Here is a 17,945-nt window from a genome sequence, read left to right as displayed (position 1 = left end):
CAAGGCATAAAACATGGAGATGGACATTCTTTCCAGAAACATCTGTCACTGTTACTCAATTCAGTTTCATAAGAGTTATTAAGCATTTCCTATGTAGCTAATATTGTGCCAATCACTGGGGACACAAAAATGAAAACAGTCCTTCCCCGGGAGGCATTTACATTCTTCTTAGGGAAAACCAGAAAGAGGGTGCTGGGCAGCATCCAAGAGGAAAAGGGATTCCCTATAAATGGTAAGATCCTAAACCTCCTATTTATGGGATGACAAGATGCTGACTGCACCCAGTTCCAAAATAACAGAAGAGCTTCTCTCTCAATGAGATGCACACAAAAAGACCTAAAAGTCCAGAGATAAAAGTCCCAAGTTGATGAAAAATGCCTGTTACCCAAAACTATGATTTTCAGTTGGATGGGCAGCATGCTGAGTTAGTCCACAGTAGGCATGTGTGTATGTGTGTGTGTGTGTATGTAAATGTACATTCATGCACATGTGTATATATCATATGTGTGTACAGACACATTGATATACCTATATATCTCCTGAATAGGCGCTACCGATGGGCAATGAAGAATGGATGCAGAATTGAACATGAAGAGGAAAGTGGGCTGAATCACTTTTAGAAAAGGAGGCAGTAAAGTCTATCATAGTAATTACAAATTACTCTCACACATGCGCCTGCACACACACACACACACACACACACACACACAGAGTTTTTTTCCTCTTGGCAGCCCTTTATGGCTGTAAATCATGGCAAACCACAATCTGGAAAAAACCCAAATGAATGAAAAATCACCATGCCACCATTAGACGGGTAGCCCACCTACATTAGGCTGTCTGTTACCTTGTTCATTCTCAAAATGTGATCAGCCAACCTCCTGTTCCAGTCATATGTGTATTCAGTGATAAGTTTTATATCACATATTTTCATGAACACACTATTCATTGGGAACATGCCACAACTTACCTATGTTCACCAAGTATCTTTTCATTGATCTTTGGTCGTTGTTGTAATTTTTCAGAGATCGTGGGGTTCCAAGGGTTTATAGCCATCGAGCATCCCTGAAGAATATTAGTGCTCACGAAATAGGTAGCTAATATTTTGGGACCATTGAGGGATCTGCTTTCCCAAATGTGACCTGGCCTGTTTTCTTCTTCTGGTTCAATGTGGGGCCCAGTCTCTGCGAGGCTTACCTAAGATATGCCTGCGGGTGGGCTTATGGGAGTGGACTACCCATGGGACTGAGTGTCATTGTGACTTTTCAGCCATTTGATTTTTCCAGAATGTGGAGTGCCATGAAGGTCCCCAGGTATCCTGAGACACTCAAAAGCCCCAGAGGAAAGCCTCCAATACATCCCTCCTAGAAGATTTATAGAGAGTAGGACCAGCAGGTGGTCATAGATCCTCATTAAACTGTGTACCCCAGGTTTGCAAGGATGGAGCTCTGCATAGGAAAAGGATGCATTGGAGAAAGTCACAGCTCACTGGAAGTGTTGAAAGGCAGTATGGAGAAGACGAGCACATAAAAGAAGGTATGGAATATATGATCTGCTCTAAAACACTGAACACCTGCCTACACCAAAGACGTCATGAACTTATAAAAATATTTAGCTAACAGAGGCCACATCCATTATCTCCCATGAGACCTATAATGACCCTGGGAGGCAGGCTGAGCATGGACTGTCTGACAGATGAGGAAACTGAGGCCCCAAAAGGCCAGGAGCCTTGACCAATCCACTCAATGAGTCAAAGTCTCTTCCCACTACCATAAAGGAGCTTCATCACAAGGCCCATGGGGCATAACTATCCCTCCATGGATCTGGGTTTCCCACCTGCCTCCAGGATAGAAACTGCAATATTTATTACCAGCCATCACTGCTGGCCCCAAGCAGGAGACAGAGCGGTGTTACAGCAGCCTGAAACAGGCAAGTATGGCTACTGTCCAGAGGGAGTACCCCAGCATCCTGCCTGTGCCAAGGCTGTGGATGGAAGAGCAACTAGTCCCTTCCCATTCTGCAGATGCAGAATGCTAAAATGAGTCTGATAGTTAGGATTCTGGGGCATTGAGGAGGGGTGACTGTGGTGGTCTGGGAGACCCCAGGAGTAGGGTCACCTGTTCACATGTTCTTATGATTGGCTGTGACATGATAACCACAGTATCTGACCCAGAGTCCACATGGCGGCTGGCATGCAGGGCTTTGCTCTACAGTCAGCACCCACTAAACACCTTCCACAATTGTCTCCCCAGGATGGTGGGGCATCCATTCATTCAAGAGTTTTTCAGCACCTATGACTTGCATCCAATCCCCAAAACAGAGAAGGGGTGATACTTCCAGATCTGCAGACACAACTGGCTTCACCACACAGATCAGGGTGCCAGTGAGATCACAAGGGCCAGGTCATACCTCGTTTCCTGAACCAGGCAGGAAGGTCTTCACTTTGATGGTTTTTCCTGGAGCAGGGAAGGGTGACTCCATGAGACTTCTCATGAAGGGGTACACCAGGGCAGCCGAGATCCCTCGACGTCGCTCCACCTCATCAAGGATCTGTCCCAACCACCCAAGAAAAAACAATCATATCAATGGAGTGTCTCCTTCCCTCCTCCAGGGACTAGAAGTACTAGGTAGTCAAACTAGACTGATCTACTCCCAGGGCCTGTGGTTCTTTTGACTCCTGCAAAGTCTAGAACACCCTCACCCCCTGGTTGTGTGTGGACAGGTCTCCCACTCCCCATCCTTGACAGTCACTATAAACCCTGCTTTCCAAATAAGCCCCACCCCCAACTCTGTGCCCTGGAACTGAGCACAGAAAAGACTTCTTGGATCATTTGGTTCCCCTGGCATCCCATCTCCATGCCCACAATCCAGAAGGCTGAGCTCTGTCCCCAGTAGGTTCACAGGCCTCTGACCAAGGCAGAAACACCAATTCTGTAGAGGGCTGGGTTTCAGAAACAAGGAGTGAGGAGGGAGGGTTGGAAGGAGAGGCAGTAGCCCCCACCCCAGCCCACGAAACACAGAGGGAGAAAGCCTCTCATCTGCTGAGGGCAGATGCCCAAAATGGGCTCTATTTCTCTTCCTCACCCTCCATGACACTCACATCTCTCCATTTTTCTCCCTAGCTATGGAGAACTAACATTTACACGTCGCTTTAAGATTTACAAAGTGCTTTATGTACACGCTGTCATTGGAGCCTAACAACTTTGGGAGGTAAGTGGTACTCATCAAAGTTCCCATTTTACAGATACGAGCACAGGAGCTCTTAAGGTGGTAACCTGCCCAAGATCTTGTGCATAGAGATGGGATTCAAATCTAGGTCCTAACACCTGATGTCCGATAGTGTTTACTCTAATATCATGATGATTTTCTAAGAGAAACTGGAAAACTTGTAAGTCCAGGAGGATTCCTGGCAGGGGCTCCCTGACTGAACCCCTTACCTTGGAAAACAAGCCAAAGCAGCCGAGGCGGCTGATGACGCAGTACACCTCGGGGAGACGAGGCCCTTTTCCACTTGGCTGAGACACAGAGACGAGTCAACAGAGAGAATGAGACAGAGACACAGGAGCAGATGGTTACTGTCTGGGTTCACCCCTACAGAGCCCGGGGCATGGGGGTTCCCCCTGGAGATACATTTCCCAACTCCTCTCCCACCCCCAGAGGGAACTTCCAGCACTAACCAGACCCCACAGGGGAGAGATTGGAATCAAAAGCATTCTTACATTCTCCAATTGGCTTTCCCTCATTTTAATGATTCGAGCCCCCCAAAGCTCTTGGGTGACCCTATTTTATCTGCCCTGCCATGACTCTAGAGACATTTCCACCACCACCACAGCAGACATTTCCCACCCACCCCCAACCTCAGAAGAACACAGACCGATGGCCCTCTCTAAGACCAACACAGAGGACAGAGGGCCAAGCACTCACTGGAGGGTGCACCTGGGGGTTCACACTCCTCCCTGTCCTGCCCTAGGTCTGGGAGCCCAAAGACCATGATGGAGCAAGAGGGTCTGAGGCAGCAGACACTCACTGAGTTAGGCAACCTGCCGAAAAGGGGAAGCAGCCTGTGTCCCCTCATCCAGTCTCTCTACCTGCTGTTCTGGGGAGGATGGAGGGAGAATCGACGAGGCAGAATTGGGAGAAAAGGCAGAGAGCAAGACGAGAAGCAAAAGGAAAGGAGAAGGCTGCAGTGGGAAAGGGAAGCTGAGGAGAGAGAAAAAAGGAGTGAGAAGCTGGTTCTGATAGGCCATCCATCCCCCTCCCCACCTGGTAGAGAAGGCCCTACAAAAGCTCAGCAGTGATGCAAGCTATCTTGTCCTAAGTTACTGGGATCAGACAAAGGCACTCACAGGGTACCTGGGGATCAGACGGGCAGACTTGGGGGCCAGGGCAAGGAGCAGCAGGTGCAAGCCCTGCCTACTAGCTCCAGGCCTCTGGCCTTGGCTGCTAAGCAAATGCAGATGGGGCTATTTCAGGATTCAGACCTGCTGGCCACACGTCATAGCTCCAGAAAGAGGGTGGAATGCTTTTTTTTTTGTCCATATTAGGCATGAAACTAACTTCTTTCTCTCACTACTCCCCCCTTTTTCTCTTCACCCCCCCACAAAAAGCCCCAAGTGATTAAATCAAGTATGTGGGATTTGGGTTAAAATCATTGTGTCCAATCTGCAGGAATGCCGATCTGGTGCCAGCCCCCTTGGCTCTGGCCCAGGCTAGGCTGTCTCTGTGCAGGCCAGCACAAACACGCTGTTCCCTCCCAGGGCAGCAGTGAGACCAGGAACAAAAGTTGTTCCACACTCAGGCCCTGACGAGCTTGGAAACCCCCAGGGAGGTTGTGGGCTCCCAGTAAGTCCTGCCTGTTCTCTTCCCTACACCCTGCATCACTCTCATTAAGTCCTTAGTCCACTTTATTTCTCAGCCAGCCCTCTATCTGACTCCCCTATCCTCAACCTGGAGTTCTCCCTGCCCAGCCACTGACTCAGTATTACCTCATGGCCCCCCAGCCTAGCATGAGCCAAGGTGCTCTTTTTCCCATCAGGTCTTGGGTACCCACATACCATTTCTGATAGAGCGTAAGCACAGGGCAGGGTCTGATTCAAATCCCCAATGTCCAGCCCTGGATCTGACACATAGTCAGATGCTTGTTGACTGGTGGACAAACCAAGCTAAAGATATCTTTGCTGGCCAACAGTTTGGGAAGCAGCAGTTCCCCCCACCCCATAATGGCTCTTGGAAACAGTGTTCCCCATCTCCCGAACAATGTCAAGATAAAAAGTGGTCTGCCCCAAATAATGAGCTTCTTCCCTCCTGTATCCCTCAGTCACCTGCAGAGAGAAAGCTCACAGGGGTTGGTTTTTTCCTCTCTCAATTAGTCCTCACAGCCTGCCCCATGGAGGCAAAAACTCTCCCTAAGCACCTCAGACAAGAAACTGTTCTGTCCTCATTGAACTCAGAGTTCTGACAGCAAGAATCATGAAACAACCCAAACCATGGTGAGAAGAAGAAGCAAAAAGGGGGAGCCTAGGTGACATCTAATGCCAGAGAGTCTGACTCTGACACTCATGTTATATGCACCATTGCTAGGATAATGGCCTGACCCAACAGAGAGCCCAAATGAAAGGCCCGAGTCCAGACCTAGCCCTGCCTGCCCAGGAAAGATTAAAGTCAATGCTGTTGGCTCAAAAGCCTGGCAAAATGGAGGGAGAAGAAACTGGGGGAAAAAAATCTAAAAATCAGTAGGGGAACTGAGAGCTGTGGAGAGTCAGCCACCCTCCAGCCCTAATTCTGGATGGCTATAGTGGTTGGGGCCCACCAGAGATGTTTCCTTTGTCATTTCCTGAGCCCAGGAGTCCCAGGAAGCTCCAGCAGTCTAGACAGGATTATGAGCTAGAAGAGCTCAAAACCAACATAGCGGCCTGGGGCAAGGTGAATGACTGGAAGAATCTCCCTTAGGAAGGCCCTCAGAAAATAGCACTGAGGAAAGGAACCAAAAGAGGACATAAGCTGCCTTCCCAAGAGCACCATGCTCCCTACATCCTCCCTATGGCCACCTTCTGTCTGTTCCATCACGCACCATGGGAACTCCCAGATGGATGAGTCTGCTCATTCTGGGAAGTCGGGAACAATCCTATCCCTGCCTCTCCAGGCCTTGAAACTGGATCCTTTGTTTCCTCCCAGTCCATATGGTCTCCACCAACATAGATCAGTAAGAAGGCCATACTCACCAGTAATCGCCTGCAGTAGCCAAACCGGCGGCTGCCATCTTCCCCCGTGAGCATGAAAGAGAAGGTTTCACTGGAACAGAAAGACTCATTGTGGGCGGGGTCAGAGAACTGGAGGTTCTACCCCATTGGGTCAAGGAGCTACCAACTCCCTCCATCCACCTGTCAGGCCTGAACACTAGGTATGGAGTTAGTACCAAGAGAAGGGAACTGCTGTGAGGTGAGGACCTGGCGAGGCAGAGCCCCTCGCCACTACCTAAAATGTTACTAAGAAGGTCTGCAGGGAGACTCTCTCCACTTTTCTTTTGCCAAACCCATAAAGATAGGCTCACCTGGTATAATCAGAAACAGGAGACCAATCCTTGGCATCAGGAAAGCAAAACTGGGGGATGGCTTTGAGCCGCTCTTCGGCCTCCCGCATCTGCTTGGTAGGTCTGTCCAGCTGTGAGGATGGGATGGAAAGAGAAACCTTGATGTTATGCTCACTCATTAGTATGGGGTGGAATAGGGGGATGGGCCCTGGGTGTCCTTCTAATAGCTGACATGGTTCTAGGCCCTATGGAGGATGGGTCCTCATGTCTTCTCCTTCCCAAGCAATTGAGTCAGTCAAGTCTGCAGACTCCCGGGCTGTGGTCTCATAGCTTGTCAGTAGTAAACAAGCCTGGTTGCATCCTGCATCTCCCATGAAAATACTGGAGCAGAAGAGATTGGCTAATTTATTGTTGGTGGGGCTGTGAGCTCATCCAACCATTCTGGAGAGCGGTTTGGAACTGTGCCCAAAGGGCCACAAAAATGTGCAGACCCTTTGACCCAGCAATATCACTTCTAGGACTGTATCCCCAAGAGATCATAAAAATGGGAAAGGGTCCCACATGTACAAAAATATTTATAGCAGCACTCTTTGTAGTGGCCAAAAACTGGAAATCAAAGGGATGCCCATCAATTGTGGAATCGCTGAATAAATTATGGTATATGAATGTAATGGAGTACTATTGTGCTATAAGAAATGATGAACAAGAAGACTTCAGAGAGGCCTGGAAGGACTTATATGATCTGATGCTGAGTGAAAGGAGCAGAACCAGGAGAACTTTGTGCATAGCGTGCGAGAGTTTTTTCTGGTAGACTTGGATCTTCATAGCAATGCAATGACATTAAAAAAAAAAATTCCCAATGGTCTTCTAAGGCAAAATGCCTTCCACATTCAGAGAAAGAACTATGGAATTCAATCGCAGAATGTAGCAGATCATTTGTGTGTGTGTGTGTGTGTGTGTGTGTGTGTATTATGTTTTGGTTTGTTAAATGATTTCTTCCATTTATTTTAGTTCTTCTACACAGCATGACTATAATGAAAATGTATTCAATAGGAATGTGTGTGTAGATCCTATATAGAATTGTATGCCATCTTGGGGAGGGAGGGGGTGGTGGAGGATAGGTAGGGAGATAAAACATCTAAGTTTTATGATAGTGATTGTAGAGCATTAAAAATAAATAAAATGAATGTATTTAAAAAAAAAGAGAGAGAGAGATTGGCCCAGCCATGGAAAGTCGATTGACTGGGGTGTTTTAAGATACCCCCAGGGACAAAGACAATACTACACAAGTATCAGGGTCACCATCATCTCAAAGGCAGACCCAATCTGCAAGACTAGGGGCCCTTCTTTCCCCAGTTTAACCCTGATGTGGTCCAGGAGGGCAGCCTGCGGGGCTGGGCCAGGCTGAGCTGGGAATGCCTCACCTTGGGGAACTGGTAGGAGACCTCAGGGAGGTAGGTGTTTCTGGACGGCTTCTTCTTCAGTGATACCACCACAAAGTACTCAAATAGTTCTCGCTCCTGCCATTCTATCAGCTCCAGTTCTAACGTCCGGTAGCTGGGCGCTCGCTTCAGCATAGACTGGATGTGGACTAGGCGCTGGGTGTGAGCTGGAAGAGGGGCAGGGATTACTCAGGTCAACGTAGGGTACAGCCACCACTGGGCTCTAGGGATCCCTTAAGGTCAGGCTCTGAAGAGTAGGAAGGGGGACAGGAAAGCAAGTTTGAGGTACGAGAGGTGAAAGGGGCAAAGACTGGTACAAGACAGCTGTTCTATCTGGGATCCATCCCCACATCCCCAGGACAAGCAAGAAAGACCACTGCCAATATTGCAAAGACGCAGACAGAAAACTGAAAGAAAGACAGGTAATTGTAGATGAACACAAGAGATCAATAAGGTGCTGTAAGAATGTCAGGAATGCTAAAGCCCAGAAGGAGCTGATGCTTGAGAATAATGAAAAGTACAATAAAACAGATATTTAAACAACACTGAGTGCAAGAGAAGATCAACCATGGGATAGGGTCATTGCCTGGAGTAGACAAGATGTTAATGCCCTACTTCTGGCTTTCAGCAAGGGACATGCCAAGGTCTCTCATTATATTCTTAGGAGCAAGATGGGGAAACATTGACTGGTTGATAGCTAGTACAATAAAATGGCTTTGGAACTGGATGAACAACCAGACCCAAGTAATAACAACTCACATGTTATAGAATGCTTTAAGGTTCACAAAGGGGCACAGTGGGTAGAATGTCAAGACCGGAATCAGGAGGTGTCAATAATTTGCACCCAGGACAACACAACTCCTAAGAGCCACAATCCAATGAGTAGCGATCAATGGACCGATCGCTGTCAGCCAAAGGGTGATCTTTAGTGGATTGCTACACTGTTGTGGTTTTGAACCTGGTCTATTGAACAGTTTTATTGGTGACAGAGATGAAAAAAATCAAATTTGAGGACAACACAAGGAAGGGGCGGATCACAAATGGGTCAGGGAGCAGAAGCAGGATCCAAAAAAAAGCTCAGAAAGAAGGATCTGAATCTGAAATGATACCTGAGCAGGATAAATGTGGTCCCCCACATTGGAATTTTTAAAATCTGCTGCAGAAATACAGACTTGATCTGAATTCAAATCTGACATCAGATGCAACAATTACTAGCTGTGTGACCTTGGGCTAGTCACTTAACCCCAATTGCCTTGTCTTCTCCCCTCCAAAAAAAGAAAACAGAAATAGAGGTATGGGTTGGGGAAGAAATGAGGCTAGATGGTCACTCATGTTAAAAAGGACCCAAGTGAGCTGCAAGCTCAGCATGAGACAATCTTGGTCTTGTGCTGTGGTAACAGATGCATGCACTGAGAAAGGGACAATCCTGGTGTGCTCTGCTCTGCTCAGGACACATCTGGAAAACTGTCCTCAGGTCTGGACAGCAACACATAGATTGAGGAGGTCACCAATATACTAAACTGGACAGAAAAGAAACTGGGAGAGTCAGGAAACTCAAAATGATGACATGGAGGCTGGTAGGAAGGACTGGAGACAAGGAAACTTGGGGATGGGACAGTTGTTCTCCAAATATCTGAAATTGTCCATCACAAGGAAGAGGGTTTAAGACTCATTTTGCTCTGCCCCAAACAGAAGAACTGGAGGCAAAATGCAGGGGCTGAAGAGAAGTAAACAAGAGCTTAATTAAATAAGACAAAAACAGAAAATTTCTTGAGGACAGTTATCCAAAAGTGGAATGGAACACCTTGAGAGGGAAGGAGTTCTTCATCACTGGAGGCCTTTAAGTTAATGCTTGATGAATATCAGATATGTTATAGAGAGGAGTATAGTTCAGGTAAAGATTAGACCAGATACCCTCGGAAGCCCCCAACAACTACAGGATTCTATGAGCTCAGCTTCCAAGGACAACTCCCAGTCTAATCTCTTGGAATAAGTCATGGCTAAATCATGGTTGGGCCTAGCTCCTTGAGATTCCCCCAGACCTTCTTGGATTGTTTATTTCCCATTACCTCACTTCGGCCTGCCCCTAGAGATTGGGCCATAGTCAGGGGATAGGTCAGGAAATATCCCATTAGCTACTCCCATATCCCCCAAGTTTGAATGGACTTTGTGTTCCAACAGCAACCAAGGTCATACCAACAGCTCTGCTTAGAGCCAGAAGTCCAAGAAATCCAAGGAGCTTTTATCCTAAGATCTTTCTTCATATATCTACCAAGCATCCCTTCAGTTCTTTGCATCCCACCCCATCATTCACAATGTCCCACCGATCTCAAGGCCTAAATACCTACTCATAGGACAAGGACCTATCTGGTTGTCCAAAGAACCTTGTTCATTGTGGGTAGTTTTCACTAATGCTAAAGAAAGACTCTTAGCAATCCAAAGGCTATCTTGTCCTTGTTAGCTATCCCAAAGGGAGTGGATCAAGAAATGACAAAAAGAAAGAGGAAAGGGAAGAAGAGAGAGAAAAAATTCCCATTTACTTTAAATGATGAAGGAGGATGAGCTATACTTTTCACTGAGGGCACAGTAGGATGGGACAAGGTGGAAAGCACTAACAAAGCTAATCTAAGCTCTTTGGAAAATAAGCGCCTCAAATGAGACTCTCCCCTTCTATCTCAGAGAAGAGTAGGAGTGGACCCCAGAAAGTCCTGACTCTAGAGAGGCGGAGGCTCCTCTCTAGCCATCAAGAAGGGATGGCTGTAATCCTCCACTGCCCTTTCTGACCTTTCACATTCCCAGCACAATCTGACAGGCACATCTTGCTCTCCAATCCCACTGGTGGCAACTTGGGGGCATGCAGGGGGCAGGGTTAGAAAGAGGTCACACTTTTCCATAAAAATACAGTCAAAGGGAACCATCTGGAGCAGGCTCTCATGATAAATACCTGGAATTTAACTCTCATCCATCTCCACAGTTTCTCTTCCACCCCTACCCCTGCTGGTCTACTCCCTAACTAGCCACAGCCTCCTGTGTGGGACATCCGAGTCACAAGCCCATGGGACACCAGGCTGAGCCTGGGCGCCACTCCATCACTCTGAACAAGGGTGAAAACTGTTACAAGGTTCCAGAGTCAAGTCTTTCTGAGTAGGCCATTAAGGACTGACCTCTCACCCTTGTCTTTTTTCCTGGTTCAATTACCAATGACTCAATCCAAGGTCCCTTGTCACTGTAAATCCAGTGAATTTATAGGGTTTCCTTTTAGGAGGAAAGGGAGAGGGAGTAGATTTCCAATTGTGGGAATGACTACGGGCACCACGCATAAGCATAATAATGCCCCTCCCAAGGTGACGCCCCCCTCACCTTTAAATCGATCATCAGAATCACTCTCACTCTCACTGTTCTCATCTGTAAAAGTAAGAGAAACAATACTTCACCACCCTTTCCAGATGACCACAATACTCCCGGATCCCCGCTGGGGAAGCATGCGCTGGGCAAGTGGGGATGATGAGTCTGGGCCTGGCCCTCCACTCGCTCTGACTTCTTGGTTTTTCCTCATGGGTCAGGAAGCAACCATGTTACTATGTGACAGGCAGGGTGCTGAGCTCTGTTCAGGGGTGTACTGCAGGCATCTCAAACAGACTCCCAAGAGCCAAATTACATTTGATACATATGAGCATTTAGATCTGAGAAATCGGCCAAAATGCTACAAAATCAGGACTTGCCTTTTTTTGGTTGTCATTGATTTTCTAGACTTAAGAAAGTGATGAAGAAAATGCTGGTAATGCAATTTAAACTCTTATCACACACACACAGACACAGACAGACACACACACACACAGACACACACAGACACACACACAGACACACACAGACACACACAGACACACACACACACACACACAGACACACACACACACACACACACACACCCTTTCTTAGTCCAAGACACCTTACAAGACCCCTCTAAGTCCTTCTACCTACCCACTCTGTGGCACAAGAGTATAATGACTTTACATTTTATAAAGAGTATTTTTAGGGGTATAAATTATTTTAAGTCCTGTGATATAGGTACACAAGTATCATCACTTATTTTGCAGATGAGGAAACTGAGGTTCAGCAATAACTTCGTGTGGAATATTAGGCTCTAACAGTGAATGCACTGGAAAGAATACTGGATTCACCATTCACCAGGTCTCCTGATTTCTAGTCCACCCCACTACCTGAGTCCTGTATTCCCCATATGCATGGGACAAAGGCAGGGGAATTGGGGAGGGAACAGGGCAGTGATGGGGTAACCCTGAGGCTGCTTCTCCTCCCCAGGGTTGGAACCCCTCTCTCCTAGAGGACAACCTGGGATGGGACAGTGGGCAGAAATAGTGAGCAGGTGTGCTCAAACACTCAAAAAACCCTAGCTAAGTTTGGTGACCTGAATGCTTATGCCAACTGGAAGGCTTCCCAGCTTACCTCTCAGTGACGCGGTCTCAATGCTAGACATCGACAGCTTCTTTAACCTCTTCTTGCCCCTTTTGGCATTATAGATGGAATTGATCCTCTGCACAAGCTAGATGAGAGATGCCAGAAGGGGTGAGTGCCCTGAGAAGCTAAGCCTCCTCACCTTCCACATCAAAGACATGTTCCCTTCTCTGAGGAGGCTCCCAATCCCTGTGCCCTGACAATGGACTCCATGACCACCACTGCACAAGCAATAAGCTGCAGCTTCTCCCATCATTAAATCCCACAGGGATGGAAACGATCGTTTGCCTAATATCCCAGCCCTATGCCTTTGCTCCAGAAAACCCTCCTCCCACATTCACTGCTCTTCTGGCCACCATGACTTCTACTGCCCAGGAAATAAATGATCCCGTCCAACTGCCTTCAGGAAGAGTTTTTCCCTCTTAGTCTGATAACAGCATATGGTTGCCTGTTCTGTTTGTTCTGTGTCTTGATGGAACAGACAACTATGTGCTGTTATAAGGCTGAGAGTTTACTGAGAGCTGGGATGTCTCCATAAGGATGAATGAAGCATCTCTAGGTCATCCTGGCTTTTGTGGAACTCAATTCTCTAATTCCTCCTTGCTCCAAGGTACCATGAGAGGCTTCTGTAAACACAACAGGCAGGGCTTCTGGGTGAAACAGACTCATCCATCTGAGGGTAGATGCAAGCCTGCTGACTGAGGCAGACAGAAGAAATAGAATGCCCTCCCTCCCCGGCAAACAGGGGAAAAGCAGAAGAGCAGAATGGAAGAAACTGTAACAGAAAGTAGAAGCTATGGGATCTCCATGACCTTCTCTGATGGAATGAAATCACCTCCTGTAGGCAAAGCTCCCCAGAAGAAAAGACAGGAATAAGGAATCTTGTGCTTTTTCTTCCTGACTGTATTTGGGGCCAGACAGGAAGGAGCTAAATTCCCAATATACCCAGGCATTGTTCGTCGTCTAAAAATACCCCCTTGGCTGAATCCTGCTCCCTCCCCGCTGGGGATTATACAGCCTTGTGGGAGGGAGGGACAAGAACACACCACATCCTTCGGAAGTCAGACTGAAAATCACTTCTCCAGGGAGGTATTGATAGATGCAGAACATCTCTCATCTGCTGCCTTCTCTACTCACAAAGCTGCCACCTTAGGTGAGAGCCTCACCAACTCTCATCTACATTACAGCTTCCTCCTCGGTCTCCCTGCCTATGTCTCCCCACTCATATCTATGCTCTACAAAGTGGCTAAAATAATTTTCTTAAAGTGAAGATCTGACCACATTGCTCCCCTGCTCAATAAAACCAAAACAGCAACTTTTTGCCTTTCAGATCAAAAATGAACTCCTCAGGTTGTTTTTTAAAGTCAATCAATCGATCAGCCAATAAACATTTATTAAGCACCTACTATGTGCCAGGTACTGGGGATACAAAAAGAGGCAAAGGACAGTTCCTGCCCTTAAGGAGCTCACCATCTCACATGGGAGATACATGCAAACAAATATATACAAAGCCAGATATATGCAGGATAAATGAGAGATCATTCACAGACAGAAGGCATTGGAATTTAGAGGGGTTAGGAAAACTTTCCAGCAAAAGATGGGAAGCCAGGGAAGCTGGTGAACAGGGAGAACATTCCAGACATGGTGGACAGCCGGAGAAAATGCCCGGAGCTGAGAGATGGAAAGTCTTGTTCGTGAAACAGCCAAGAAGCCAGTGTCACTGGCTGGAAGAGTACATGGTGAGGAATAAGGTGGGAGGAGATGAAAAGTGGAAGGAGACTAGGTTGCGAAGGGTTTTGAATGCCAAACAGAACATTTTACATTTGATCCTGGAGGCAAATGGGAGCCACTGAAGTTTATCACAGGGGAGAAAGGAGTGGCTCCTGGAACCCGTGCTTTCAGAAAATTGTTCTAGCAGCTGAATGGAGAACAGATTGCAGTGGGGGGAGACTCGAGGCAGACAGACCCACCACAGCCACTGAAATAGTCCAGGCATGAGGTGATGGGGCCCTGCACCAGGAAGGTGGCAGTATCAGAGGAGAGAAGGGGGTGAATTCGAGAAATGCTGTAAAGATAAAATCTTTACCACCTGGCCTTAACCTACCCTTCCAACCTTCCAGAGGAAACCTTTCCTGATTCATCTGCTGGTTCTCTAGCCCAGAAAGTGACGTCTTCTGTTTATTTTCTAGTTTCTAATGTCTCCCCAATAGAATGTAAGTACTGGAGAGCAAGGTTGTATCCCCGGCACTTAGTGCAATTTCTTGTACATATTCGGTGCTAAATAAATGCTTGTTGATTTCTTCAGGTCTGTGGTGCTAGGTATGTATTTAATTACATACAGTAATTATGTATAGAAATGTACACTCAAATCTGCTTGTTATTCTGTTTGTCTCTTTCATCAAACTGGGAGTTTCTTTAGGGAAGAAATCAAGTCATTCCTATTTGATCTGAAGGTACTGGAAGGGCAGGGACAGTGAGAGACTCTCCCATGAGGCTGGAAAATCCCAGAGGATTCTACAAGGGCCCTTCCCTGACAGCAAACCCCACATCTTTTCCAGCAGACAGGAAGCTCCTCAGGTGTGAGGCCATGTCTCCCCATCAAACTGAGATCTTCCTTTAGAACCTTCATGGCGCCAAGCAGCAAGGTGTACTCCCCTCTTTGTTGATGGGGATGTGCGACAAAGATGGCCGGATGAGCCTGACAATTCCTGACTGTGCCCTGGGCAGTGGGCCCAGAAGTGATGGGAACAGCTGCTGAAGGCCCTGGCAGCGAGATGAAATGCCCAGCCCTCCCTGCCAACAAGGCTACCTTAGGGATTCGGCGGGCACGGCGGCTGGAGAGTAGTTCACTGGTAGTGCTGAGGCTGTCTTCATTGAGGCTGGAGGGTGAGGAGGGCAAGCTCAGCTGGGCCAACAGCAGCATGTCATCGTGGCTATGCCGCTTGGGTAACCGCGGCAACCGGTGGCCCTTCCTCTCGGACCAATTCCCGACGCGCAAAGACTGGGTGCCAGATTTCAGGGAGAGCTGTGGTGGGGGAGAGGGAACAGGGGAAGGGGGCTCACTCCAGAATCCCCAGCTGCTCTCTCTCCTGGAGTCTGATTAGAGCAACCACTGGCTGGGGTTCCCAGGGTGCCTGGGCCCCTCTTCTAGCACAGCCACTCTCCTTGCCTCCTTTCTCTTCCACAGTCTCAGCTGTCAGAAAAGGGACTAGCATGCCAAGAGAGCTTTGGGACACAAAAGCATCCTCTCCTTAATGGGTCTGGGACCCAGGGCTCATGGAGTGAATATAACCATCTACATCAGTAAAGGAGAAGGCAAAGGATGAGAAAACCTTTAGCTCACCTAAGAAAGGATGGGGGAATGGGGAGGGGAGAGGCTGGACAAAGGGAGAGAATTTGAAACTCAAAATTAAGAAAAAAAAAGAATTTTATAAAATAAATGAAGGGAGAGAAGGAGATACAGCTATTATATATCACAAAAGTTAAAAAGATTCTAGGTAGTGTTTCACACATATGTACTCGATAAATGTTTTGTGATTGAATTTAGAGAGAAAAGAGACAGAGAGAGACAGAAACAGAGAGTGGCAGAGAGACAGAGAAAGAGAGAGAGGAGAGACAGAGTATCAGAAAAACAGAGTATTGAGAGAGAGAGGCAGAGAGACAGGAGAAACAGAAAGGCAGAGAAACAGAGAGACTGAGAAGAGGGAGATACACACAGAGAAAGAGAACAAGTAGGAAGTTTCTCCTGTGCTTTGAAAACACAACAAAAGTTTGTAGCTGGGAAGGGGATGCCAGATCTTTTCAGAGGAGGAAGGCTGGGGAGGGAGGTTCCCCACTGCCCATCCTTGCCTCCTCCTCTAGACCCTGGGTCCTCATCCACTCTGAGTACTAGCACAAAAGCTCTGCAGGTGAGCTTCCTTGTATTCCATGGCTGCCTGCCCACTCTGTCTGAGCTTGCTTCATACTTCTCCTTGTAGTCTCAGAACTGGAGCCTCAGAGGGGATGTAGTCTAATTCTGTGCCTGCCTAGGATTCTCCTCTACCACATCCCCCAGTTCTCCATGTGAACATCTCTATGAAGGGAGCTCACACTAGCTATGTTTTATCCTTCATCTTCTCTACATCAACCCCAGCCCAGAAAAAGATTTTTTTTTAATCTACTAGGATTCAGCTAAGCTCGTTCCCTCTATATACAAGGTTGTTTTAGGCTCTAGGGCACTCACTGGACCCTGGATGAAATATACTCAGTACCTAAAAACCTGAACTGCCTTCTTATTGTGAATATTGGCTCAACCCCCATCACTGTCCAGCCAGGGCCCCTCTTACATCCTTCACTAAACCAACCACTCAAGGAATGAAAACTGATTTGAAGACCAGCCTCGGCAGAAGATACCAGACAATAAATCTGCAGAAAAATCAATCATGTAAATCATTTCAAAGCCAAAGGAAGTAATTTGGGGGTCATAAATCACTTTAGGAGTATCCTGGGAAAGGGTCTCTTCCAGTGACCAGAGAAGTAGTGGTAAATATGCAGCCCAGGATATTCCCTAGTGTGACTTTAATCATATTAAATGCAATTAGGAAATACTTAACAAGATAGTGAAGTAAAAGTGCAGTAAAACATAATCAACATATTTTAAAACTAAGTCAACACGTGGCCTACAGGGATCCTTATGTATGGGTTCATGGCCCGGTTACTTTTTTTGAGTTTGAAAAACCAACACAGAGGCTCAAGAGAACCTGAGGAAACAGGGGAAAACAGGGATGTAGCTAAGCTCCTTGTGGGCAGGGACTGAATCCTCTCTGTCTCTTGAATTTCCCCCAGCAGAGAGCACCAGGAATACTTCAAAAATCTGTCACTTCTTCTCTATGGGCACTTCCCCTACCAACTCAGGCTTCAAACTTCCTGCTACTTTATAGATGGTCTTCAAGAGGTGCTGTGGCTGAAACATTCATCACCCTGTGGCTGGTCTGGTAACAAGGCTCCTCTGACCTCGGCTGAGTCTTCAGGCAACAGGCAACAGTTTGCTTCCAGGCCTCTATTTTAAAAACTTTCCAGCTCAGGAGGACTTGCCAGAACCTGTCCTCTGCTGGCATAGCCCTCAAGAAACCAGGATCAGCCCCATGCCATAAGAAAGCATCAGGTCTTCAGAGTACCCAGTAGGTAGTTAATATGTGTGGAATTTTAAAAGTAGGCATTTCATATTTGTTGAACTAAATGTATCCCAAATCACCTTATCTGCCATCCCTCCATGTGGGATAAAAGAGGCATGATGCCAAATGTCCCTTCATCTTTCCCTTGATTTCCTCCCTCTTCGTACCCTCCCCACCCCCAGACGTGCAAAGGAATCACATACCCCCCCCAACAGGTAAAGCATTACAGGGGTAGCTTTAACTGGCCCAGAACCCTCTGCTCTCTCCCCCTCCCCCTCCTCTGTTACATACAGAGTATAACAAGTATAATTAGGTTCTACACTTGGCTGCTGCCAAGATCCATACACCCCC

At 47.2% G+C, this 17,945-nt stretch overlaps 1 protein-coding gene across 12 annotated transcripts in view; it reads right to left on the bottom strand.

The window, feature by feature from the left end:
* Nucleotides 1–17,945, bottom strand: part of DENND2B (DENN domain containing 2B) — a 266,149-nt gene that overhangs the window by 19,864 nt on the left and 228,340 nt on the right. For 10 of the 12 annotated variants that reach the window (XR_011969347.1, XM_072619488.1, XM_072619491.1 and 7 more), the window contains 8 exons: nt 15,251–15,466; nt 12,433–12,529; nt 11,329–11,373; nt 7,951–8,135; nt 6,548–6,657; nt 6,219–6,288; nt 3,435–3,512; nt 2,407–2,547 (listed from right to left, as the gene is read on the bottom strand). Coding sequence is in view for 11 of the 12 variants with exons in the window: in XM_072619488.1 (XP_072475589.1) it covers nt 2,407–2,547; nt 3,435–3,512; nt 6,219–6,288; nt 6,548–6,657; nt 7,951–8,135; nt 11,329–11,373; nt 12,433–12,529; nt 15,251–15,466 (942 nt within the window). In the remaining variant the exon portion in view is untranslated. The remainder of the gene's footprint in view (nt 1–2,406; nt 2,548–3,434; nt 3,513–6,218; nt 6,289–6,547; nt 6,658–7,950; nt 8,136–11,328; nt 11,374–12,432; nt 12,530–15,250; nt 15,467–17,945) is intronic. The other 2 variants (XM_072619485.1, XM_072619486.1) reach the window with 1 other exon arrangement.

The sequence above is a fragment of the Notamacropus eugenii genome, chromosome 6 (assembly GCF_028372415.1).
Source record: "Notamacropus eugenii isolate mMacEug1 chromosome 6, mMacEug1.pri_v2, whole genome shotgun sequence".
Classification (NCBI taxonomy): domain Eukaryota; kingdom Metazoa; phylum Chordata; class Mammalia; order Diprotodontia; family Macropodidae; genus Notamacropus; species Notamacropus eugenii.
Note: the sequence above shows the minus strand (reverse complement) of the source record. Positions and strands in the feature narration are given on the sequence as shown.